This window comes from Centrocercus urophasianus, unplaced genomic scaffold (genome assembly GCF_019232065.1).
Source record: "Centrocercus urophasianus isolate 14NV4802_14NV808 unplaced genomic scaffold, USGS_Curo_1.0 seq_19, whole genome shotgun sequence".
Classification (NCBI taxonomy): domain Eukaryota; kingdom Metazoa; phylum Chordata; class Aves; order Galliformes; family Phasianidae; genus Centrocercus; species Centrocercus urophasianus.
This window is the reverse complement of record NW_024884744.1, coordinates 20,496,335-20,521,677: the sequence shown is the minus strand read 5'-3', so window position 1 is coordinate 20,521,677 and position 25,343 is coordinate 20,496,335. Positions and strand designations below refer to the sequence as shown.

The 25,343-nt window shown below is 44.1% G+C and overlaps 2 protein-coding genes across 6 annotated transcripts in view; one reads left to right on the top strand and one right to left on the bottom strand.

Moving 5' to 3' along the window:
• Positions 1–124: 124 nt before the first annotated feature.
• MSL2 (MSL complex subunit 2) lies at positions 125–15,248 on the top strand. The gene is made up of 2 exons (XM_042820738.1): positions 125–317; positions 11,079–15,248. The coding sequence occupies exons 1-2, from the start codon at positions 176–178 to the stop codon at positions 12,674–12,676; spliced, it is 1,740 nt and encodes a 579-aa protein (XP_042676672.1). The 5' UTR covers positions 125–175; the 3' UTR covers positions 12,677–15,248.
• Positions 15,249–17,381: 2,133 nt separating this feature from the next.
• Positions 17,382–25,343, bottom strand: part of PPP2R3A (protein phosphatase 2 regulatory subunit B''alpha) — a 52,329-nt gene continuing 44,367 nt past the window's right edge. For 2 of the 5 annotated variants that reach the window (XM_042820599.1, XM_042820600.1), the window contains exons 13-14: positions 23,977–24,083; positions 17,382–21,014 (exon numbers count right to left, since the gene is read on the bottom strand). In XM_042820599.1, the coding sequence (XP_042676533.1) occupies positions 20,945–21,014; positions 23,977–24,083 (177 nt within the window). In that variant the 3' untranslated portion in view covers positions 17,382–20,944. The remainder of the gene's footprint in view (positions 21,015–23,976; positions 24,084–25,343) is intronic. The other 3 variants (XR_006169140.1, XR_006169141.1, XM_042820601.1) reach the window with 3 other exon arrangements.

Sequence of the window (25,343 nt, the reverse complement as noted above, 5' to 3'; positions counted from 1 at the left end):
GGCCCCGTGACAGGGCCGAGGCCGCCGGGCCTCCGCGCCGCCGCCGCCGCGCGGCTCCGGGTGGCCCCGCAGCGAGGTGACACCCCCGGCCCGGGGCCGCCCGCCCCGCCGCCCGCACGGACTCGGCGCCGCGCGTTCTTCTCACTCCGGAGGCGGCGGCGTGCGAGCGGCTGCGATGAACCCGGTGAATGCCACTGCTCTCTACGTTTCCGCGAGCCGCCTGGTGCTCAACTACGACCCGGGGGATCCGCAGTCCTTCACCGAGATTAACAAGCTCCTGCCCTACTTCAGGCAGTCCCTCTCCTGCTGCGTGTGCGGTGAGGACCTTTCTTTTGTTCCCTGCACAATGCGGGCCGCGGCGCGGAGCTCCGCCGGATCCGGGGCGGGGGCGGGCGGCGGGCCGGGCCGTGCTGTGTTACGCCGTGCTGTGCTGGGCCGGGCTGTACTGTGTTATGCCGTGCCGTGCTATGCTGTGCCGCGCTGAGTTATGCCGTGCCGTGCTGAGTTATGCCGGACTGCGGGCGGTCCGGTCGCAGAGGGCGGTAGGACCATCATTAGCGGCTGTGGGAACGGCCCGCTGTAGCGCAGCTAATTGTTTTTAAGGAGAGGTGGCTGAGGACGAGCGCGAGGAAAGGTGCTCGAGACACAGCGTAGGGGCAGGGAGAACTTCTGGCTTTCCGTTTTCGCTTTTCGTGCTTTACGTTTCAAGGAAAAAGAAACAAATCAACGTAGATTGAGAGGTAGGAATTGTAAGCGCCCCGGAACAACGCTCGGATTGCTTTTGTGCACGGCAGGTAATTATACTGCCTGGACAACCAGCGAGACAAGCCAGGCCGGGAGCTGCCAGGCTACCCCCGTTTCCTTCCTTCCCCCAAAAAGGCAGAAGGCTCTTCTTCTGCCTTTCGGGAAGGGTCCGCACCCGGGGCTGCAGGGCTCTGCGCGAATCCGAACCGCTGCGTTCCGAGCGGTGAGCTGCGAGCGCACCGAGCCTCTGCCGGGCGCTGCTGTCTGCTGCTGTCCGCTGCTGTCCTGAGGCCGTGGCAAGCCCTGCTGCTGAGCTTTTGGATCTGCTGGACAGGCCGTGCTTCTGGCCTCTCCGGTTGCTTCTGTTTATCTGTGCTAATGTGTGGTCGCACCAATTTAACTGAATTACCGGAGTGTACAAACTTAGCCGTTTTATTTATTTACAGCCGCCGTTGGGGCTGTTAAGCGAGTCGTGGAGGCTTCCCGTCCTGTAGCGGTAGCTCCTCCCATTTAAAGTCTTAGAAAATAGAGCTCGGTTTGTGCGGGGAAAGGAGATCGTTCGCAGGCTCGCTGCGTCGTCATTTCCTGAAATAATTTGCCCAAGTGTTTTTTTTCTTTTCCTCGTGGAACTCTGATGTCGATATGATTGCAACTCTGCTCTTTGTCTCTGGCGCCTTGCCTTCAATTCTGTTACTTCATATCTCTACCTGTGTCTTTTCCCATAAATCATTACTGCTTTTGCTCACTTAACTGATGGCTTTTGCTTAAAAATAGTATTTTTCTGTTTTTTTTCTTAAGATACTAACAGAGGGATTATGTGTTTCTAACTACTGTGCTGTCTGAACTTCCCACGTTAAAACTACTCCTCTGAAACACGTTCTTTCCTCTCCATGCCTTGACTTCTTCCCTTAGTGGCCTTCTGCAGTCTTGTTTTTGCACTCTGTGTTATTGAAACTGTCTATCTTTAATTTGTCCCTGCCCAAATTCCCAGGCTCCTTTTCCCCCCTCCAGCATTTCTTGCATGGCTTTTTTGTGGCTTTCAGGTTGTAGAGCAGTCTGTGCTGTTTTAGTTTGTTTTCTTCTACCAGCTTGTGCCTCCACAGATGTTCTGATTTACCAGCTACCTCACAGTGGTTCCACTTCCTCTCCTCAGCTCCTATTGTCTTTGAATTGTAAGGTTGCTACTTGGAGTTGTTCTTCTCTGCTGCAGCTAGCGTTCAGATGAGCAGAGCCACTGTTGGTTTCAAAGATGTAGTCTACAAGGGATTCCCCAGTGTTGTCTTGGTGTCTGTTGGTGGCTCGGTAGATGTGGAGGCCCTGTAAGTTCCAGGTTCTTTATGAGGCTGAGTGCTGTGCACCCATGTAGTAGCACGCAGAGTTAGTCAGGTGTCTTGCTTGATGCTGCAGGCAGTCAGTCACAGCAGTGCTCCTGTGCAGTGCCAAACTGCCCACTCTGGTGTTGACCAGCAGTCACAAATCTTCAGCTCAATTCACCTTCTTGTTTGCTTCTCATCTTGCTGCTCTTCTGTCCAGGTGATTATTGGTGCCTCTTCAGCTCTCTGACCTTGCTGTGATATTTCAGAATGCATTTTGCCTCTTGTACAGGTGTGCGCTGAGAGTTACTACGCTTTTTGTATGTAAAAGATCATTTATAGCCCATCTTCTGCATGCCTTTGTCCAGCTATCAGAGCCTTTTAAATCTCACACAGTGTTTTAAAGGTAAGGTTTAAGTACTGAGGTAGAGGTTACACTGTGAGATGCCACGATAATGAGAGCGGGTGTTTTGAGCACCAGAATCCAACTGTCTGTCTTCTAAAATATTGAAACTTTTTCAGATGCTCACTTCTTTTTCTGCGTCTGTGGTCCATAGACTGTGAGATCCAAACACCTGCATATGGATTCAAGAGTATGGAACAATGAATGTCTGGTTATTTTCTTTGTTCAGTCTGTAGCGAAATGAAGTTTTGACTGTAAATGTCTAAAAATGGTGCTTTGTTGGAGAAATGCTGCGTGGTTTATCAGTAATGTGTATAAAACGGTTACAATCCCATCGCAGGTCCTTTGGGAGATCCCTGCCCAAATTAGCGCTGCTCTTGTCATCAGCTTCAGCACTTAATCTCTCTGAATGCATCCTGCTAGGCTTTGTTATTCTGTAGGTGTTCATTCTGCAGTCAGGATTGTCCATTTAGTTTCACAGAATTGGTTTTAGGAGCGACAGCTACATACATCAGCTGATGTGGTTGTGCTCCCACTGTTTGCTCGGTGCGTTGGATTCAAGCCAACTGGTTTGCTTCTGATCTGATAGCAAAGCTGCACCGGCAGAAAGTCGTAATGTGTGGCGTTGTAAATTGGTCAGCTAGCTGTGCTCCAGTGCATTGGAGGTTTCTGCCTTTCCTGACGGGTTGGAAAGGTTAATTCACAGCAATGGGCAGCAGTGTGCGCTTCTAGGATTTAAGTGTGAGCACGTGGTGGCTTCATGGGTGGAGCTGCAGGTGATGCATCGTCCTGTTGGAGGGGCGTGAGATGGCATGTCTGGAGATTTGGGATGAAGTAAGTACTCTGTGCAGGGCAGAGGGTGTTTTGAGGATGTGAGATCTGTGTTTTAGACTCTGAACTAACGTGATTATTATTAAATTGCATACTAATACCACGTGCCATCTAAAAATAGCCTAACAGGGTTTATGCAACAAATCTCTGTGTTTTAAAAATACTTCTTACCAGATATAAATCTTAAAAGCAACTCTCTCTGTTTTGAATACTGTGTAGGTTTCTTCAAGTCACTCGGAATGTGAGTTGTCTTTCCATCATTAGCAGCCTTGAACATCAGTTAAAATGTTTGTAGGAGCTTGTCATCTGGTCGTTTGGCTTTTTTCTGTCAGTGGAAAACTTCACCCTGGAAGCCTCTGACAAACATTTAGAAAATATTTGGAAGATTGTTGCTTCTTTAGAATGTAAAAGGACTGGAAGGGTTGCATGGTTTGTGTGGAACGCTGCACACGTGGCCAGGAACCCAGAGGTAGTCTGCACTATGGAAATGCAGGGTGAGAGTACAGCTCTTGTCTCACATCCCATGGCTTACGTTACAGGATGTTTCAGGCACCGTGTGGCTTCACAGAGATGAAGGGGTGGCACAGAACAAAGAAACAATGTGATAATACTGACCGGCACCTCACAGCTCCTGGGGGATGTGATGAGGGAGCTCTGAGAATTTTAGCTGGAGGTTTGAAGGCTAAATGGTAAAACAAAGTTAGGGAACCAATTGCCAAGCATGGGGAATGGTGTGCATTCAAATGGAAATAAGTATTATGTCAACTCTTTTTATTTGATGTCACTGTAGGGATGCTATTCCCACCCTGCTCTTGCATAAACTCATTAGCCTAGCTGTTGAAACTTTTTATGCTGTAGATAGAAGCTGAGTCTTTGTCCAAGCAGCCAGGCACCAAAGTTCTCCAGAGCTGGTGATACACTGAGTTGTGTAAACATGTACATCTCTCTTTCATCTTGTCCACTTTGTGGCTTGGTGGTGGCTTTCCTTCTTCCTTCCTTGCCCCTTGCTGAGCTGATTCCCCATTGCTTCTGCAGGTCGACTCCGCTTTTCCCCTCTGCTGGTCCCTAGTGGGACCTCATCCAGCCCCCCTGTCTTCAGCTCTCAGCAGTGCTGGTATTGACCCCAAGTGGAATTGCTGACCTTTAGGCTTTGCTTTGCCACGGGAAACTGTGAATTAGACTTTTCAAACACTACTGTTTCTTCAAATGTTCATAATGGAAATTTCTACAAACATCTAAGGGAACAAGCTTCTAGAAACTAATGGGATGCAAATGAATTGTGATTCTGGAGCAATTGATGTTTGAATTTTGTGATGGCACTGAGACAGAGCGAAGTATGCAGCACTTATGGGGTGTCCTTCACAGGAGATGGCTGTGTGATACTCGGATGTAAAATTTCTAGAAAATTCAGTTTGCAGTCATGGAGATGGAAAGAGGGAGAAGGAACATATTCCCACTCCTGAAAGGCCTTACTGATGTGCACGAGATTGGACTTTCTTTGCAGATGTGAGCTATTTCTGAGCAAGTTAAGCCTGGATATCAGAGGCGTACAGTGAGAAAGCACGATCGATTTTTGTGATGGAAACAATGAGTGGAATTCTCATTCTTTGTCCATTCTCCTTCTGTTGAGGAAAGTGAAGGTTGATTCATGATCTGGGCTGCCAGATCACAGTTCCCTTCTGTGTTCGAAAGAAGTGTGGATTGGCACATTTTTCTCAGGTATTTTTTGTTGATGTTTTCTTCTTTTATCTATTTTAACTAATGAAAACTACTGTCCAGCTCTCACATGTTGGCCGTTCTCTGAATGCACCAGTTTTTAGCCAGGAACTTGGTTGATTTCTCTTCCTCTTACATCCCCTTACTTAAATTTGCTGTTTCCTGTTTAAAATCCTGCACGTGACTTTTGGGAGAACTGCTTTTTCAAGGTTGTCTGCATTGCACTGCACACGTTTTGACAACACAAGGCTGTACCTATTGAATTTTAAATTGGTTTCTAAACTAAAAATACTCCGGTCTTAAAACAAAATTGAGAAGCCTTGCTAGGAGGAGTGTCTGTGGTTTCCACCGTGAGATCTGGGTGGCGCTGGGCTTTGGAAGGCAGCTGCAAAGCAAAGATACAGCATTGCCTTCCAGTGTGACCTGAGGTGTGTGTTTGTCATTGAGGCAGTGGTAGTTCTGATGCTCAGCTGAGGATGTTGGCCACTCTGATTGTGTTGCACAGTGTTTAAAGACGAGTTGATAAGTTTCCAACAGGCATCTTTCTGGGGTTAATTACCCAGATCTGTAGGCGAATCCAAACATGGATTTCTTTAGTTTGTTTTCTTACTGTGTTATGATTTACAGATCAGCTTGAGTAGCTATGCAGTAAGGAGTTGCTTGATATTACGTTGGAGTTGTGTGGGGCCAAAAAAGTTTCTTCACGTTTATGTATAACTTGAGAGTAATGCAAAGCACATTGACAGCCGGGTTTTCCAGATAAGTAGAATTTTCCAGCCTCGAGAAAGGAATTCACTTTGAAATCCTTCCATGCTATAATTTGTCAGTCTCCTCTCCTGAGCCCAGTGGTCACAGCACAGCGCTTGCTGCTGCTTAGAATCGTATTCTTAGATCAGAGGAGATCACAGACATAGGATTGGAATTGGACCTCTGAGGCCATCTAGTCCAACTCCCCTGCAGTGACAGCCTGCAGAGCAGGAGCGATAGCGCACAGTTCTGTGGCTGTTGAGCTTCTACTTGCTTGCCATGCTGTACAAAATAAGGGTGATTTTGGTGAAATTCAACAAAATTGGACTTGATTTCTTTACTAGTTTGCTTTGTCTAATTAGGATATAATACTTATATCAGTCCTATAAATTTGGGCCTTTAAAAAGGCAATATATAATGTTCCAGTAGGCTTTTCCAAGGGCGTCAAAGCAGGTTTGTGTGCTGAGAATGTACCTCCTTTTCTAGGGCGCTCTGCCTTTGTTCAAGGCAGCTAAGAATGAAAGGAGCACATTTGCTGGATACGTGCACCTCATAACCATGCTGTGCCCAATTCTTCTCCTCCTGTGGTCTGTGAGATACAGTTTGCAGATGCTTCCCCTCTTCCTGCAGCTGTGGAGTAATGCTCATTAAGGAACTCCATAGGAAGTGTTCCTTGGGGCTTAAATGACCTCCCTCCTGGTAACAGCTTTCCAGGACAGCCACGATGTTCTGTAAATAATGTATTAGAAGTCTTTTCTCTGTATATCCTGCTTACTAAGTGTGAGTGCTCACATTAAAGTAGATGTTTGGTAAACCCTTCTGATAGTAGGGAGGTCAAGAGCTGATGTTTAGAGAAATGTGAAGCCTCTTATTGGAGGCATTATAAGAACGAAAGAGGATGAGCAAAGATGAAATTTAGTACTACGAGTTCTTTCAAGTAGGAGCAATAAAGGTCTGTGTTGAGTAATCGTGGTGGGATCTTAGGAGGAAGAGTGACTGCACAATAAAATGGCAAATGAGATTTAGTTGATCAATGCTGAATGATAAACATGGAGAAAAATATTACTTCTCAGAGCACATCATTTTATATCTTAAGCAGTTTCTGTAAACATATGTAAGTGATAGACTGCTGATGGCTGCCAGCCAGAAGTGAGATCTTGGCCTTTCAGTGTAAAATCGTGGAAATATTATCTCAGTGCTGAGTATCAATCAAAAGTGCAACAAATGTTAAAAACCAGGAATGGTGGCAAAGTTTATTATGACACTGTGTAAAGCTGTATAAGCTTCCCAGTGTGGGGAAGAGGCAACACGGGGGATATGTGAGAGGTGGCTGTGAAACCGTGAGCAGTGTAGTGAGGAGGAAGGGGTGGGGATTGACTGCTGGCCTCTTCCAACACAAGAAGCAGAGATTGCCTGGTGAAACCAGTAGGTGTAATGGCTTGAAACCAAAAGTCATGCTTAGCACAGGGACCTTCTTGTCAAAGCCTGCTGTGACAGATAACATTTGAAACAGCTCAAGAAGAGATGAGGCAAGCCTCTGGAGAGAATCTTGAGGGTTACTGAATACGTGGATACATGGAAACTCCATCTCCAAGAATAACAGCTAAAGGCTGGGCAAGGAGTAAGGCTGTGCTTGCCTTGTTCTTACTCCATGCCGTAGGCATCTGCTTTTGGCCACTGGTGAGATGGGACACTGCACTGCATGGATCTCTGGTCTAACTCCGTGTGGTTATTCTGGGGTTTGAGGATGGGTTAGACAACATCTCAGAGGCCTTTCCATCCTCATTCTCTTGGTGAACTTTATAATCTTAATCTGGGGAAATCTGGTAATTTGGGAGCCTGTGCAATCCAACAGTTCAAAACATCCCAATGCTTAATACCTCCAAATTCTTGGCAAGAGCTCAGATATTGCTTTTCTGGGACAATGTTGTTGACTTGGCATGATTCCCCAAGTATTAAAACTAATTAAGCTTAAATTTCCTGTGAGTTTGCATCTCATGATTATTATTTATTTTTTTTTAATATTAGCAATACTAAATCTGAAGAGGGTAATAAGTGCCACAGAGCATGCAAAAACTTTGACTGGAGAGTGAATATGAGATATGAGCTCAAGCTGAAAATATTCCCGTGGCTCAGGCATTCCTAACGTCTCCCCTGTGTAGGTTGCTGGCATTTATGGAGAGTAGAACTCGCTGTGTTCTTTCCTCCAGTGAGAGCATACAGAGTGGTTTGTTTTGTCTGTCCATCTGTCTTCCTCTGGAAATCACCACTTTTTTTTTGGAGATTTTAATATCTTCTTTTAGCTTTTGCACCCGTTCAGCAGCTTCAGCCAAATGTATTTTGGGATAAATGAATCGCACAGTTGCCAGCAAGATTAAAAAAAAAAATCTAATTAAAAGTTAAATTGTGGCTGCACATTTCTTATTTGGACTGATTAGTATTTCATAATCTGTAAAGCGTTGATCACTCTTTAAGAAGCAAAACAGGCTGAGGGTGGACCAAGGCACAGGCACAGTACTGCTGGCCTTTTCCTGCTGGAAGTGCAGTGGATGCATATGTAGTCTCAGAGCATTATGTGAGCAAGTGTTTCTTGTGTTTGCTCCTTGCTTGAGTCAGAGCACAGCTTTCTGCTTTTCCTGCTGGGAGGGCTAACATCCAGAAGGGCCCAACAGCTGCTTGTAAACTCTTTCCACTTACAGACATTGCTTTTAAAACTAGCTGATGTAATTTAAAGCTTTCTTTTGTTTTTCCCCAATGAATGGAGGTTATGGGCTTTTCTCACAAAATCAGATGTTACCTTATGACCACCATGGACATGTCTGCTTGTGTTGCTCTGTAAATAGTGTCATTTAAAGGGAATGAAACGTGTCTTCTGCAGGCTGCATTGTGTGTGTGAGTGGTGAGGTGCTGGAACAGCTGCCCAGAAAGGCTGTGGATGCCTTGTCCATCCCCAGAGGTGTTCAAGGCCAGATTGGATGGGGCCCTGGGCAGCCTGGCCTGGTATTAAGTGTGGAGGTTGGTGGCCCTGCATGTGGCAGGGGGGGGTTGAGATTCATGATCCTCGAGGTCCCTTCCAAGCTGGGCCATTCTGTGATTCTGTTCCACCTGATGGCTTTAAATTTTCACTGCATAACTTGTGTTTTGCTGTTGTCTCTGTAGGATCTGGAGTGAGTCTTCCTCAATTCAGCCCTTCTCAGAGCAGCAAGGAAAAGTTACATACCTACTGTTTGGTTATACGCTCATTTTCCAATTGCTGTGGTTGTGCTTTGTGCCCCTCTTGTGCAGCTTCTATGCATGGTTCCTTCTGTATTGCTTTTGGGGAGCTGTATTAGAATGCTGCATGTTCCTGTACAGTCACAGCTCCAGCTGCAGCATGGGGGCATCTCTCATGTCCCATCAGTACCAAAGGATTCAGGTTTCAGAGGGAAAACGGGAAGGTCCCTTCATCTGCTCATTCATGGCATCCAGGAGCTCTGTAAAATGACAGAGCTAATGCAAGTTTCCTATTACTTCAAATGCACAAAAAGCTGAATTTTCGAAAGATGCTTCCATGTAATGGAAGGCAGGGAAGGCTGGGTTAGGGAAGGGCATGGAGCTTTTTCACAAAAGATGGAGCGCAGGGACAAGTTCCGTGATTTAAGGGCGGCTGCAGGCAGTGGTCAGTATGTGCTGTTCTTGGGAGGGATTGGGTTCCCTATAGGGTAACACAGCATAGAGAAGTTGGGGTGATTTTCGTTGAACTCGTAGCTCAGTGCGCTCAAGGAGGTTGGGTTGGTTACAGCACTCCAAAGGGCTCCACGGGAATCTGCTGTGGAAGGTCCATCTGATTTAAAATTTCCTTGAAAGCAGCTGATGAAAGGAGATATTTATGACTTGGTCTTTCAGTCTGCTTTGCACGCTTTGCTTTCTGTTCCCAATTTTCCAAATAGTACTGATTTGTTCCTCAGAACATGTTTCACTTTGGTGAAATCTGTGTGGGAATCCACCGATGGTTGTCACTCATCCAACAGAGGCTTCTCGTAGGGAGACAGTGCTGATCAAACTGAACATCTGCTGTTAAAGAAGGGGAAACCTGTTGCTGTAGACGACTATAGGTACTGTGAAGTTTATTTAGGCATTAAAATACCTTGCTGGCTTGCAGCTGGCTAAAACCAACCAGGTGATACTGGATATAGTTACCAGCTGAATTGCTTCTATGCAGAATTTAAATTAGCACTGTTCTTTTGTATTTTATTCTTCCATGTTGCTCACCTTGTTCTTGAGAACAAGCAAAGGCATTCTTCCGGACTTCTCATTTCAGAGAGATGAAAACCTCACCTTCCAGATTCTCAGCACCATGAGTGTAAAGGCTGTGCTCTCAGGTGTGTTCAGTACATCAGCAACTGGCTTTTTAAAATGGTTTTCTCCTTAACAGTAAGATCTGAGAAATTTCTTGCAGTCCCCTCACATCTGCACAGGACGTGTGAGCTGGTTTTGACACTTTGAAGTATTTAAGCATCGTGGTTGTGACAACTACTGTTATTTTAAATATTGGCCCAATGATGGGAAGTGGGGATCCGCCGCTCCCCAGGATAAGTTAACAGTTCCCTGGTTGCATCTTCTTCTCTGGCACGAGAGTAATCTACTAAGGAACAATATACAATCTACGTTTCTTTCATTTTTATTCAAATACATTATTGGGTGTTTTATTTGGTACTTAATAAGAATTCGTAGGAGCCATTTAGTTGCTTTTGTTGTTCACAAAACTAAAATCTTTGTGCTTCATTGGTGACGCTGTCATAAAGCTATGCTCTGTTTTCAATCCCAGCCAAATGAAAAGTGAAACAGTCTCTGTTGTGCGTTCCTTTCTTCTGGGCTTGCTATTGCATCATTTTTACATTCCTTTTAGGGTTTCCCTTTACTCGCTTTCCATTTGTTTTCACTGATTTGTTTTCACTTAATTAAAACCTCTGCCTTGGCTCTTCATGGAGGTTTGTTGCTGCACTTCTGGTAAACTCATAGAAATCTTATGTCTTTTGTAACTTTCAGTGGAAGAATTGCTGAGGGCACATAGGGACTGGATCTGTTTGTGCTTCTAAAGGCTGCAGCAGCACAGCCAATTACGCGTGGCGTTATGGCGTGATATATTTCTAATTTTTTCTGAAGTTTTAAAATCAGATGTGGCATCTGTGAGAATTTTCAGATGATTCTTTGCACGGTAGGTTTTCCTGTGACTTGTTGGACCTTCTCGGGCCACTTATTGCTGCTACAAGAAATCCATCCTGTATGATCCGGGAAGCCTGGCTTGAGTTCACGGTAATCTTTCTTTTTCTTTCTTCCTTTAGGAAATTTGCTACAAGATCCTATCGCTCCTACAAACTCCACGTGTCAGCATTATGTCTGCAAAACGTGTAAAGGCAAGAAGATGATGATGAAACCATCCTGCAGCTGGTGCAAGGACTATGAACAGTTTGAGGAGAACAAGCAGCTAAGCATTTTAGTGAATTGCTATAAGAAACTCTGCGAGTACATAACACAGACTCCCCTGGCACGAGACATTATCCAAGCAGTTGACTGTTCTGCAGATCTTTTGGCTTTGCTCAAAGACGGATCACCAATCCACGAAGAGACGGAAAAATCTCCTGACACAGCCTTGTCTTTGTGCTTGACACATTCCCCAGTACCTTCAACCTCGGAGCTCACAAGTGATCCTCCAGCTAATTTGACGTCGAAACCTGAGAGCGCGCAGAATGTTGATATTCGAGGTTCTGTTATCAATGGGTTGCCCAATTGTAATGGGCTTTCGGTAGATAAACTCGGAGTGAATATTCCTTCTCCTGAACACGCCAACACGATCGATGTATGTAGTACCGGAGAGTACATGAAAAATGAAGATAACTCTAGCAGCCTGCAGCCTGTGTGTGACCCAGTTTCTACCAGTGACTTGTGTACGACGGGCATTGACATCTGCAGTTTTAGTGAAGATATCAAGCCAGGCGGATCGCTTCTCCTTAGTGTTGAGGAAGTTCTCCGGAGCTTAGAAACCGTTTCAAATACCGAAGTCTGTGGTTCTAATTTGCAGCCCAGCTTGGAGGCAAACGTGACTAATGGCCCTTTCCTACAGCTTTCTCCCCCGCCTCTTAGCCATAACATTTTTGTGTCCACAGATGCTTCTCCTCATGGGATCTCATGTACAGCAGCAACACCCAAGGTAGTCAAGTTAAACAGAAAGCGATCTCGATCAGAAAGCGACAGTGAAAAGGTGCAACCTCTACCTATCTCCAGCATCATCTGTGGCCCAACACTGGGAGCATCGGCTCCTGTAACAGTGAAACAGGAAAGTAAAATGTCTTTGCAGCCTGTTGCAACTGTACCTAACGGAGGCACTACTCCCAAAATAAGTAAAACTGTGCTCCTGTCTAACAAAAGCGTGAAAAAGAATTTAGAACATGCCCCTAAGAAATCTCACCCAAAAGCCAAACCAGGGGTGCTGAAAACAAAAGACAAAGCAAAGGAGAAAGTCCCTAGCAGTAACGTTATGCCGGGGAGCCCGACAAAAACTGTGTATAAAAAGCCACAAGAAAAGAAAGGGTGCAAATGTGGTCGTGCCACCCAAAATCCAAGTGTTCTTACATGCCGTGGCCAACGCTGCCCTTGCTACTCTAACCGCAAAGCCTGCCTTGACTGCATATGCCGTGGCTGCCAAAACTCCTACATGGCTAATGGGGAGAAGAAGCTGGAGGCATTTGCGGTGCCAGAAAAGGCCTTGGAGCAGACTAGGCTTACTTTGGGCATTAATGTGACAAGCATTGCGGTGCGCAATGCCAGCACAAGCACCAGTGTAATCAATGTGACAGGGTCACCAGTAACTACGTTTTTAGCTGCCAGTACACACGATGACAAAAGTTTGGAGGAAGCTATAGACGTGAGATATGACTGTTGAATCTTTTTCTTTTCCCTGCCGTCAGTAGGGGAACTGCTACAGTTTAAAGGCAGCTATGGTTCTGTTTAACTTGCTGGAGCTCCTGCGTTTAGATCACTTGTATCAAGTGTTTTTCATTGCTATGTTATGTGTATTAGTGTCTGGGAAATAGTTGCAGATAATGGAGGAGTTACCCTAAAACTGTTTTTAGTTCTTACAGCACCTCATAGTTTGAGATGAATTGCTGATGTAAATGATTTTATCACAAGATCTTTGGCAAGGAGAAATATTAACCTCATTGTACTTGCTCATGCTTTGTGCTCAGTCAAAGCTTCTGCTTAAACGTAGAGAAGTGCTATCTAGTTAGCCCGTGCAAACTGTGCTAGATTATGGTGCAGAAAAGTAATTATCAATTGGTTACAATCACTACTGCCAGAAAATCGCCTAGTATTTCTGGAGAAAATGCAGCATTAAGCTGAGGAATACAGTCTGAAAAGGGTAGGTAATTTTGATTGTTAGAATTGATTATGGAGCAGTTACAAATTAAGATCAGTAAGATCTGAGAAAGCTAACAGCCCACAGAGCAGTTCAGTCTCCCACCGAGGGTCAGGGAGATGAGTTACTCAGACACGAACGTTAAATCACTGTCACCAGTGTGCCATCCCCGTTAATACCATCATTCCCTTTTTTTTCCTGCCAGTTCCACTGGTCATGCTCCTGATCTGTTAATGCCCTCCATGCCAGCTCCATTTGTTTGACGTGTGTCTGTTTTGACTGAAGTGGAAAAATTGCTTGTGCACAAAGAAGGTTCAAGTTTGAGGAGCGCTACCTCCTTAGCAGCCCTCTCCTTTTTTCCTTTCATTGCCAGTTCCTGATGATTCTGATTTTAGTGCTGCCGCTTCTAGAACAGAGCTGCTGGTATTTTTTTAGTGAGCTTCTGAGGAGGGGCTCCGTGGCTGGTTTTCCTCTGCCCCTGTTGTGCTGCCAGTCAGTGAGTGCAGTGTGCAGATACCTCCTGCAGTTGCCATTGCTGGGTATGTTTGTTTTTTTAAGCCGAAGTGCAGCACACCTGGGGGAGCTCCTTTGAGGGCAGTTCTTTGCTGACAGGATCTCTTGGCTGGGGCAGAAAATGGATTTCTATCAAAGGTCAAATATTTTGGATGTTTGTTAGACACAAGAAGCTGTATAATTTACCCGGAATCCGTCACATTTTTCTGTGATATATTGAAAGCTTTCAGAGGTCATTGTTTTTGTGACTTGGGCTGAAAAGACCCCAAGCGGAAAAATAACAAAAAGTTGTCAGAGAGCTCGTTGCAAAAAGTGTTAGAAATTGAAAACCTTCATAGGAATTCAGCTTTATGATAATTTAAAATAAAAAAAGTTCATTTAATCGTAATCCCTAAATAAAAGTACAGTCAGAAGCATTTAGTCCTGTCGTTAAGATTCCATTGGCAACTTGAAAAATGCAGTTGTTTTGTGAAAGCAGAAATTTCTCCTCTTGGAATGAGAGAGCACAGATTGAGCACAGGCTGACTAGAACACACAACATTACCTTCTAATTTAAAAGGCGATTCCTGTTTCAGCAGCATGTTAAATAGTACGTGAGTTTTTCGAGTTAACTGCTTCCATCTTTCTTTAATTCATCTAATGGAGTCTGCAGTGCTTGCTGACCTAACGTTAGGTATATTTTGATTTGGCACAAAGCATGTACAATGATGGTTACTCACCTAAGAAATAAGCAAAAACCTTTGGACACGAATGGCACCTCCTTTCGTTTTGTAGTGTACCATGGTGTCATTTTCTGTGGACGTGGTCAGATCTTTTTGTTGGTTTTGGTTTGTTTCTCCCCCCGTCTTTTTTGTGGGGTGGGTAGGGTGGGGGGTTAAAGCCATAGGAAGAAAAATGTGATGTATGTGTCCAGTCTGTACTTTTTTGTTTTTGTTTTGCAAGAAGAGTTGAAAAATATTTTTGATAATGAGTAAATGGTGGAAAATGCTTCTTAGTATTCTTGTCTTTATTTGCCAACCCAGGTACCTAAGGTGTGTGTTTTCTAGCCCTCATGAGATTTAATGATGTCCTATTAAAATGTATTTAGTTAAACTTGTATGTGATTTTTGTGTTGACCCAAGAGGATCCTACCGTTTCCTGACTTGGTGGTTTGATCGTGACCTACTGATGTAAATCTGTTTCCCAGTCCACTACATGTAAGAAACGTTGCCAGACCGGAGTCTGATCTAAGAGGAGTAAAATGCACAGCATGGGTTATTTCTGAATGGTTTTGCAGAGCTGTTAAGTTTTGCTGGGATTGTTGGTGGTACATTTATTAGGACTTCTATTAAATTACATGCGTAGTACCTTTGCTCCACAAATGCAGGAGTACTTGGAGTCTTTAGTATCTCACTGCTGCATTAAATATGGTGGTTTAGGTCAAGTGTGTTTTGGAACTGTTGACAGGAGAGCCCTGATCGTTAATGTAACAGTGCAAATGGTAGATTCAGGTTGTTTCTAAAAACGTTTCTTTTTATGCTGCCACGTTTTTGAAATGTGTATTAAAATTCAAATTGATTTAATAAATGTTAGTTTTCTAATTCTATTTTGCAACTGCTCAGAGCATCGGTGTGGCATATTTCAAACTTGCTGTCTACACACTGCTTAGTTCATCGATGACTAATTCTGTAGTTGTTTAAATTAAGGTTTGGTTGGTTGCATTTTTTTAACCTCCTGGCTAGTTGTTCTTGAATGAACTGAACAACAGAAAGGGTCACAGTGTTCCTGGTAATGATTGCAGTGGTTCCAGTTTGAAAAAGCATTTTTTTCCATTTTAAAAGGGATATCAGCAGCCTGCTGGTGTGGGAGCTTCCAACGATGCTTGTAGTCAAAAGGAGTTAAGTGACCAACATCACACACAGCAAGGGCTTGCACCCTGTTGGCCATCAGTGGAGAAGCACAGGAGAATGGCTGGCAGAGAGCCCTTGCAGTGATTCCAGCTACAGCTCAGCCTGGGTTGGCTGGGCTGGGCTGGCAGGACTTCCCTGGGTGCTGTCAGCCTGGCCTTCCTCCCGTAGTGCTGCGCAGTGGGGGAACTCTTCTCTGTGTTGGCAGAAGAGCCTGCTTGGGGATTTCATTTAGCAAGTGTGTGACACTCGAGCTTTCTTCCCAGTCCACCTCAGGAAAGTGAAGCTTCCAAGCTTTAATACAATTCTGCCATCTGCAGAGCTGGGTCAGAAAGAAGCAGCATAGTTTTAGCGTATGCTTTGCTATGGTGGTCTTCCTGCCTGAAAACTGCTGTAGAGATGGAAAGAACAGCTTCTTGTGGAAGGGGACTTTGGATTGTGTTCTGATGTGTGCCAGTACAAAAATAGTGCTTATGGCCTTCTCAGTCTGAACATATGGAAGATGCTTTTTCAAGAAAGAAAACATTTAAACTTCTAATTTTAATGGGAAAGGCTCTTTCGATGTATTATGTGAGTGAGGGAGGGAGGAGGGGGCAAGGAAGCAAAACTGGAAATGACCACTTGGTTTATGCTGCTCTTGCAGGCAGTTCAGTTGTGCAGGTGATGTTCTTGCTCTCTGACATTTCTAACCCTCATGTATAATGCCTGTCAACACTGAGGTTGCAACACGCTCACCTCCCTGTGGATGTTCTGTACATGCATTTGAGTATGGTTTCATTGTCAGAAACTGGAGGCAGGTAGCATGTCTTCTTCTGCAGCTGCTTCAATTTGTGTCAGCACGGAGTTTTCAGACAGAAGAAACAAGGCTGCCAGCTCCCCCCTCTCCAAAACCACTGTCAATTTTGCATAGTCACAAGGAAGCCTATGGAGTTGCGACACACCAGCAGTCTGAAATAAAACCTGAAAGCCCTGCTTTCAAAGCAGGTATTGCTAGCACAGCGGGGGCTTGTTGTTTGGTGAGACAGATGGATTTTAAAGAAAATGATCATACAGACGTGGCACACAAATCTTGCAAAGAATTCTGATGTGATCTAGAATAAAAGCATCTCTTTACTGTATGGAAGCACATGCCCCAGATATTTTTAATGTATTAAATCTTTATACAGTTGAGAATAAAAAGGTGGATTATAAGCAATGCCTTCCTGAGAAGTGGAACAACAAAAAAGAGCAGCTTTGGATACATCAGAATAACTTCAGGTGTAGGTGGTGCAGCTGTAACATTCACCCTGACACTTCACACGTGTTAAGGTGGTACTGCTTGTGCTGCAGGCACGTCTTTGTCCAGTCTTAACTACTCCATTTTTATAACTGAAGGCCTTGGGTATTTTAAAGAAACCAGAGGTCACTACCAAAAGGTGTGCAATCCGCAGATCAGACGTGTGTGGGTGCAGCCACCGGTCTCACAAAGTAAGAAGATCATGCGGCACTTTTACTTCAGCATTTGCATGCGATGAAAACAGAATATTTTTCTTTCTCCCCTCTGTGCCACTTGCAGAGGATCCAGGAAAAGTCTGTTCTAAGATTAAAATGAGGGACGCAGGAATTTGGTAAGTTGGTACAGGAGCGGGGCTCCACGCTGAGGAGGAAGACCTGAGGAAGGTGAGTGTTGGGCCTGCTGCTTCTCCCCGGTGTGTTCAGCAGAGCTGCGCCTCCTGGCTCCATGGGGTGCTGACAGGCAGCTGGATGAGCTCAGCAGCAATAAGGCCGGCAGGTTTGGGACAGCACTGGGAGCTGAAGTGAACAGTAACACTGTGCCAACACTGTGAGACAGATTTTACCTCCTCATTTCAGAAGTCCTTTATTTGCCAAAAAGAAATGAAGAAATTACAAAGTAGAAATACAAAGATAAAACCATACCAGCACAAAACGCATCCAAAACTACTTTTACAAAGTATAAGAACCTTTATTATTTAAATACTCAGTTTCTAGAACCATCACCCAGCGATACAGAGAACAGAGGGAAAGGCCACGCACTGCTGAATTCTTTCTCACAGTAACACGTGCTCCGTACTGAGGTTCACTTCCATTGCGTAGACCTGCAGCTGCTGTGAAGTGCCGTACTCCAGAAGTACGCTTCTTTTCCTTCCTGTTCTTTCAGGCATATTTTATTTCAGAAACTAAGCACGGACCTTGTTCAGAGTCTCTCAAGTCAGCTTCCTTTCATCCTTAGTTCACGAAAGCATTGCAGAAAGGTTTTCTGCAGTCTTTCTGACAACCTGAGGCTGCCTGCCACCTCTTTCTCGCTGTCCGCGTCTGTTTTGCAACACTGCCGCGTGGTGGCAGGCCGGCAGAAGGGGAACTGCGCCAGCGCCTGGGCGCTTCTTGCTGGTGAAAAACGTGGTGAAGGAATTACTACCGAGATTGCAGAGAAAAAGAACAAAATGAGCCTAGTACCATTCCAGCACGTGGTTGTATTGAACCACATCTCCTGTCTCAACAGTGCAGAGGAAATTTGTGAATGTGAAAATAAGGTTTTTTCCTAAGGACACGGGACTTGTTTTTGCCAAACAAAAGCAGACTAGAGGGGACAAACAAACACGTATTCTTTTATCATGCAGAACTGAATTGCAGTCGCTTTTCTGACTATTCATTAGCAAAAGGAATCCAGCTCATAATAGACTTACAACCAAAAAGAAAAACGTAAGAGCTGTCTTTAAAGGTATGCGACATCTACAGCGACACTGACAGCTGCAGGCAGGAGGCAAAGCCCGAGTGCAGTGGGTTCCTGTGAGTGTTCTGTGCTGTAATTCTTGGGTTCGTTGGCTTCATTTCAGAGAGCTTCACAGCCTCTGAAGCTGGTGTGTGCTGCAGGGGAGCAGGCACTGTGTCTGCAGTCCCAAACACCCCGATCTTCTGATGTTGTAACCACAACAGAAACTCCAGGAGCATGACAGAATTTCCAAATTTACCACGAGAAGTTTTGACAGGGCTAAGACACAAAGGGGGCGTAGAATAAATACCTCATTCACTAATTAATCTGTGACAGCTGAATTATGATTACCTGCACATGGATTAGTAAGACAGAGAACAGATTTCTTTTCCAGAAAGCAAACGCTATAAGTTACTACATACAGTTTCTGTAGCTTGTTCTTGTACGAGGCAAAACTTCTGCCCTAAGTTGTCCTTTATTCTTTTTTATTATTTTTTTATTCCTTAGGCTGGTGTCACGGTGTTGCCCTGCTAGAAGGGACAAATGGAATCACTGTCATTAGAGCAGCAGAGAACCTGTTTTTTAAAAAAGAAATCCTTGGGTTTGGGAGTGAAAGAGCTCAGAAGAAAAGCCACGAATGTCTGCCTCACTGAAGCCAAAGCTTAAAAATGTAACAGGTGATTTTACCAGGCTTAGGATACTCCTCTTTGTTTGCTTTCTTTCCATCCTGGAATAGGTCAGGTTCTTGTTCCTTTGAATAATCTTTGTTTTGGAGAGATTTAAAATCTTATTGAAGAGTAAAAGGCCACTTCAGGTCCAGATAATGAAGAAAAGAGGTGAAATGCTTTGTCTTGGTTCTTTCAGGTGAAAGAAGTAGAAAGAGCTGGTTCTAATTGGCTGTTGTGTGATTTCCATCCTATGTTCATTTTTGCAATCATTTATGTTTTTTCTGAACGTGGATCTCTGTGGAATTATTCCATAAGCTTCTCCAAGGGTTACAGTGGTGATGGAGATGTAACTCAGACATCCTGGAGCTGAACAGAGCTACTCTTGTGTGCTCGTTGCATTTGAAGGGGCTTATCCTGCCTTGGTCAGAGTGCCCCCTCCTTCATTCTGTCACTGCAGAATGGAGATGACCTCAAAGTACCTTTGCTAAGAATCTGGGCATCCAGAAGTTCCCCCAATATATGAAAAAATCCAGGATCCTGGGATGTGTATATGGATCTAGATAAAATAGCAACATTGTTCATGGGGAAGGGAACAGTTCTTCAAGCCCAGTGTAACTGATAACTTCCTCCCTTTCAGATTTTGATCTTGATGAGAGTTACTAACCTCAGCAAGGCAGCAGTATGTCCCACCTGGGCATCGGGAGGCAGGCGTGACACTTCAAAGGCTCCTGGAAAAGTTGAAGCTGGGTTGTAGTGATCAGCCAATTCCTTACTTGTTACTAACAGCAACATTTAGACATAGCATCTAGGGATGAATGTACCACTGGGCAGCATTTTTATGCACCAAACACGCTGGGATAACAGTGAGCATGTGTATCCACAAGCTATCTGTCTATGAAGTGAATGGGTTCTGTCTTTCTACATCAATTGTAATTCCATGGGAAAGTCAGTTCAATTTTGCACTTACAGCAAGAATTCATCAGTTACACTGCTTTCTCTCTGAATCTAGGTCTGTTTCATGGGTGGAAAAAAAAAAATCAGTAATATTTGGAGGTTTTCTTTACCAGGTAAAGAATCCCTCTGTTAACAGGAATTTACCACACACGGGTAAGGCAGGTATTTTCATGATATCAGCTTAGACCCTTGCAGAAGGCTACAGATTAGCAGTACAAGAGAAGGGAAGAGCACAGGAAAGAAACAGAACTGAAGCACACAGAACGCAGCAGTTCCAGCACACTGGCTGAACAGTGCATGCATCTCTTGTAAATATACTAGAAAACACTTCTACAGAGAAAAAAACACTATCCTGACTGGTATTCATACAGGAGAGCCTCTCACACACAAAAGAATATGCAGAAACGTTAATTGTATCATAAATTCTAAGAGAAACATGACATCATTTTAACTGTTCACATATGCATACAAGTACAATTTGTTTGGTACCATCTACAAGAGCTTTGTATCACAGAAGGGGACCTCATTCTCCCTGTCTGCAGGCATGTTGCCTTTGGTATTCAGGACACCAGCAAAACCAAGGACTGCACTGTGATTTGTGTTTTAAATGATCTCTAGCCATATATGTATAAATTAATTTGGCAACTTCCGTCACTCCTGTTGTGAAGTCAAAGAGTCACAATGGCACAGGACTGAACCAATGACCGCTGTAGATGTTGCACGCAGCTGTGAGTTTGTCATTAGATGCTGGCATTTATTGCACATCTGGGGACATTTATATGAAAAGATATAAAGGAAACAAGGTGCAATCACCATTTTTAATGTGTGCACAGTAACACATTGCAGAAAGCTATTTTAAAGAAATTATCTTATTGCAGTTACACAAGAAGAAAAAAAAAAAGGGGGTTTCAAGTTACAGTGTACAAAATAAAACACATTGCTCCAATGACAGACTTAAGAAAAATCCCTAACTGTCCCTAAGCATCTTGGGACTGACTGCTATCCAGTTCGACAGACACTGATTACACATCTTCCATTCTCTATGCTAAGAGATCTGAGATAACTAGTTTGACTTGTCTCCAGTTTCAGAGGGAGATAAGACTTCATCTGTCTCATAGTCTTCTTCAAATGATCTGTAAAGATAAAAGGTGTGTCTTTAAAAGCTATTTTTTGGTGAGAGCACTTTTCAGCTAAGTTATTTCAGCAGCCGCTAAACCATGTGACTAAAATACGATAACATGCAGGATGTTAACCTCAAGGAGCATATTTGTAAGGCACAGTGCCTCAGTAGGCAGCATTCTGACAGCTGACTGTCCTCTATCCATCCTCATTCATAAGTTCTGAAACAGCTTTTCATTGGTGTTCGGCATTTAGAAATCTGAATACAGTTTTAGTCAGTATCTTGCAGTAGCCTTAGTGTAGAAATCAAGTTGTTCAGGCACAGATTCAGCTCCTAGAGGAAACTTGGCTTGCTCAGACCTGCTCACTAACACTTGGTTTCCAAAGTATTTTTGAGCTTATGATACGCTTTCGTTTTCACAGAAAAATCAATTGTGGCCACACTGTCATGTTCCTCTCCCTCTTCGTTTGAAGATCCAGGTCTCTGTGCTTATGACTTAGGGAGGTTTGTCTGCAAATTCTCCTCTCCAGCCAGCTGCAGTATATTGCTGAGAAATGATATTTTTTCCCCAGCCTCAGCCCATCACAAGGTATTTTCTCAGGACTCCCAAGAAATTCAAATTCTTTAGTTCTGAAAGCAACGCTTGTTATGAAGGCAATGTTGCAGCAGGTCTTCCAGTGGCAAGCACAGGAATAGCTCCAGTTTATTCATTGATAAACTGCCCTAGAAAAAGGTTAACTCCTTTGATATCCTGTGTGGACAGTGCCAAAAAAGAGCCATCTGCCATTTCTCGTGTTGCTTTTCCCTCTTCTTAGTCATGTGCAGATACAACAAAGCCCTGGGAGCAATTTCTGCCTGCCAGTCCTTACGTCCTGCTGCAGAGAGGCTTCTGTGCCATCACCTGCAAAGTCTGTGAGATAGCAGTTTTGCTTTCAGAGCCTTCGTGGTCAGATTCAACTACTGCTTCTGCCTTTACACAAAAACATGTGCATGCATTCACCAGGGAACAGGCTCTCTTCTCGAAAACTCATACACAGATGTATAAACCAGAAAACATGGCTGAGAAGTGTTCAGATCAGCTTAAGCGTTCAGTGAAACACCACGCTCCAAATTGTTGTTTTAAGTAAAAGAACACCTTTCTTTTCTCTTCTTTTTGGTGAGTGTGTTGTCCTTGTGTTTTCCAACATAGGTATTTAATTTACCACACTAGTACTTGCAAATCTCTGAAGCTGCCACTCAGGATCAGAAGTAAACACTTAAGATCTCCCTGACATTACACAGACAGCACCTGACCACCTCTGAACAGGCACAGCATCCTTGAAGTCTGTGTGAGCATCCACTATGTCTTGGTGAGATTCCTCTTCCACAGGCAGTGCCCTGTCACAGACAAGCATCCAGGCAGCCAGACACCAACTGGTGTCAGAAACCCTCCAGTCAGAAAAGCTACAGGCAGGATTAAGTCATAAATGTAGTGCAGAATGCCAACTAATTCATCTGCAATTGCTGAACGATGGTTATTCTCAAATCTATTCAGACAAACACTGAATTTCACATTCTGCCAGCTACCTTTGCAAAAAAATCATCTGCTTCTTCATAGAGCTCATAAATCATCTTCGTTTTGTCCCACTCTGTTTCTGTCACCCTCAAAGGACAGCAGAAATGATGAATATGCAAAAACTCAATGCCTCTTTCTAGCAAATTTGTCTGGGCATCCAGCTCTTTGTTTTTCTTTTTCCCTTCCTTTTTTTCCTTTGTGGTCTGTTGCTATGCTTCACAAATGAGATCTAATGTCGCTGCCATGACTACAGAGCTTTTCAGGGGCTCTTAAAAGCAAGCAGCAAGGTTGCTGACATGCTCTTTAGAGGAAGACACAGAGCTGTTTCAGACAGACTTCAAAAACCTGACATCACCAATTCTGTTTTTGGTGAATTTGGTGATTCGTGGTCCTGCAAAGCTTCTATGGTAGATTCCTATTTCTTTTCTGTACTGAGCACACAGGTGTTGCAGTGCAGATGCAGGAAATACAACAATTTTATCTTCCATCCTCTGTTACATCATCTTTCATTATGGAAGCCACAAAAAGGCAAGGCAGCTCAAAGGAGATGAATAAACAGCTTACTGCTGTTTGGATGCACATCACAGGGAGAAAGGCAAATGCAGCTCTCCGTGGCTTTGTAAATCCCAGTGGCCAATTAGTGGATGCTACTGTTATCCAAGCAGTTTCCATTGTGGGAAAATTAGGCAATCATCTCAGCACTCTTATTTCATGGCTCTGTAAATGCTGCTCAAGAATGGGTGAAATCCTGAATCATGCAAGATTAACACCATGTAGAAACACAACATATTTGTTCCAATGCGTCTTACAGTAACCATCAAGAAATCTCTGGAGAAATACCCTCAAGAAGATACGACCCCAGCCACGCATACAGCAGGTCTGCATTGGGTGCCTCTGTGGAATGCATACAGAGCATTCCTGGACCTACTGCTCTGCCTAAATTCATTGGCTCTGAGGATAGCTGGAGCCATCAATACACGTTTCTACACGTTTGCAAAAATTACTGTAGATATTGCAGAAGTCAACTGTTTTAAATAAAAAGACTAACAGGCATAAAGTTGGGCAGGAAGTAAAATTATTTGACTAAAATAAAGTCTCCACTAGTATGGCAAATGTAACGGCTACAGCTTTTACCATTAACACATAGCCAGGAATAGCAAAAGTCATTTGAGATCTTTTTGGTACCGTTACCAAAAGAAAATTGCTTTTTCCTTTTTCCCAGCTATCTTCACATCTACTGTGTAGATAATTTAAATGGTTGGCAAAAAGAATTCAGAAGATCCCAAGCCTCTTATGACAAATTTACCAATAGAGCCATTTTGGAGCAACCACTTCAGGCTTCACCACGCTCTGATGAAAGTCCTGATCCCAGCCAGAGCCATGGAACGCGTCTCCAGGGCAGTGCAATGCCTCTGCTTACCCTTCTTGGAGCTGTTCGTTCCCAGACTCCTCAGCCACAAGGATCTCGTACTCTTCAGCAGCATACCTGTCCCAGTCAGAAGGTTCAGGGCCATCGTTTTCAAAATCCTGAAGAGAGCAGGCAGTCAAGCACACCACGTCTGCAACTCTTTACAACTATGTTTACAGTGGGTCTCGTGTTCTGTAACTCCATGCACATGTGAACAGCCAGTTCTAGGAGTTCTCATCGACGGTATCCAAACAAAAAATGTGTTAACTGAAAGGCTCACAGTTACCTTAAATTAACATCTGCACTTTATGAAACACACAGACTACGCGCAGACTACAAAACTCAGTGTGTGACCTGACTTGCCAACAAATCAGTCCCCCTCCACTTCAGAAATGCTGAATAACTACTGGCAACCCTGCCCACAGCAGGGGTGTTGGAACTGGATGACCTCAAAGGTCCATTCCAACCCAAGTCATTCCACAGTATCTTCTGCGTATTTTCGTTGCTCCAGTTCACAAAGCCATGCATCTTCACAGTTTGCAATTGGTTAAAGGACTTAATTTGAAATCCTTAATTGTCAATTACAGTTGACCCTAGCAGTTTGCTAAGAGGGGGAAAGCTTGAAAGGTTACAAAATAACATCTCTATAAACATTTGCCTCTCTGCCATTTAGTAAATAAGCCAAGGGAAGATAGGGGCAGGCAGGTGGGGCCAGGGAGCATAACTTAGGATGATCCTTAAAAAATGAAAACAGAAACCTAAAACATTAAATAGGGTGGTTCCGAATTTGGATATACTTCAGCCTAGAAGCACTGAACTGCAAAGTTCCTCATTCAGGTTATGCAGGAACCAGCTGGGAAAGAACCAAAGTTGATTTTGGCATCCCCACCACCTTACTGTACTTTTGACTGCATAAAAGCCTTCTGGGAGATAGTTTTTAAGCTACAGTCACATCTGTTTTCAGTGCATATGCAAGGGGAACCAGAGGTGAGGGACTTCACGCCAGCAACTGACAAAGCTCAGGTGCCAGAACACCCTACAGCTAGTGTAACAAGAAATTGCAGAAGTGACAACCTTTTCTATGTTTTCTGTCTGGAGGGAGGATGGTGAATGCTGCCAGGCACAACCTGATGGATCACTGGCAACTCAGCAGGTGTAGGTCATTCTCTCTAGAATCACACACTGCACCACCAGTGCTGGTGCAGTAGGATCAGCTAAGGCAGTCATACCATAGAATAGTGGAATGGTTTGGGTTGGAAGGTACCCAGGACATCTCTCAGCTTCTGGTCACTTCTGGGTCTGCTGTGAGGTCCGATCAGGGAGTTCAAAGTCACATGCTGAAAACCTCCAAGGTCAGAATATTCACAAACTATTTAGGC

Coding starts and splice junctions, on each gene's coding strand:
- MSL2 (XM_042820738.1), top strand. CDS start 176: ATGAACCCGGTGAATGCCACTGCTCTCTACGTTTCCGCGAGCCGCCTG. Junction 318..11,078: donor CCTCTCCTGCTGCGTGTGCG/GTGAGGACCTTT, acceptor TTCTTCCTTTAG/GAAATTTGCTACAAGATCCT.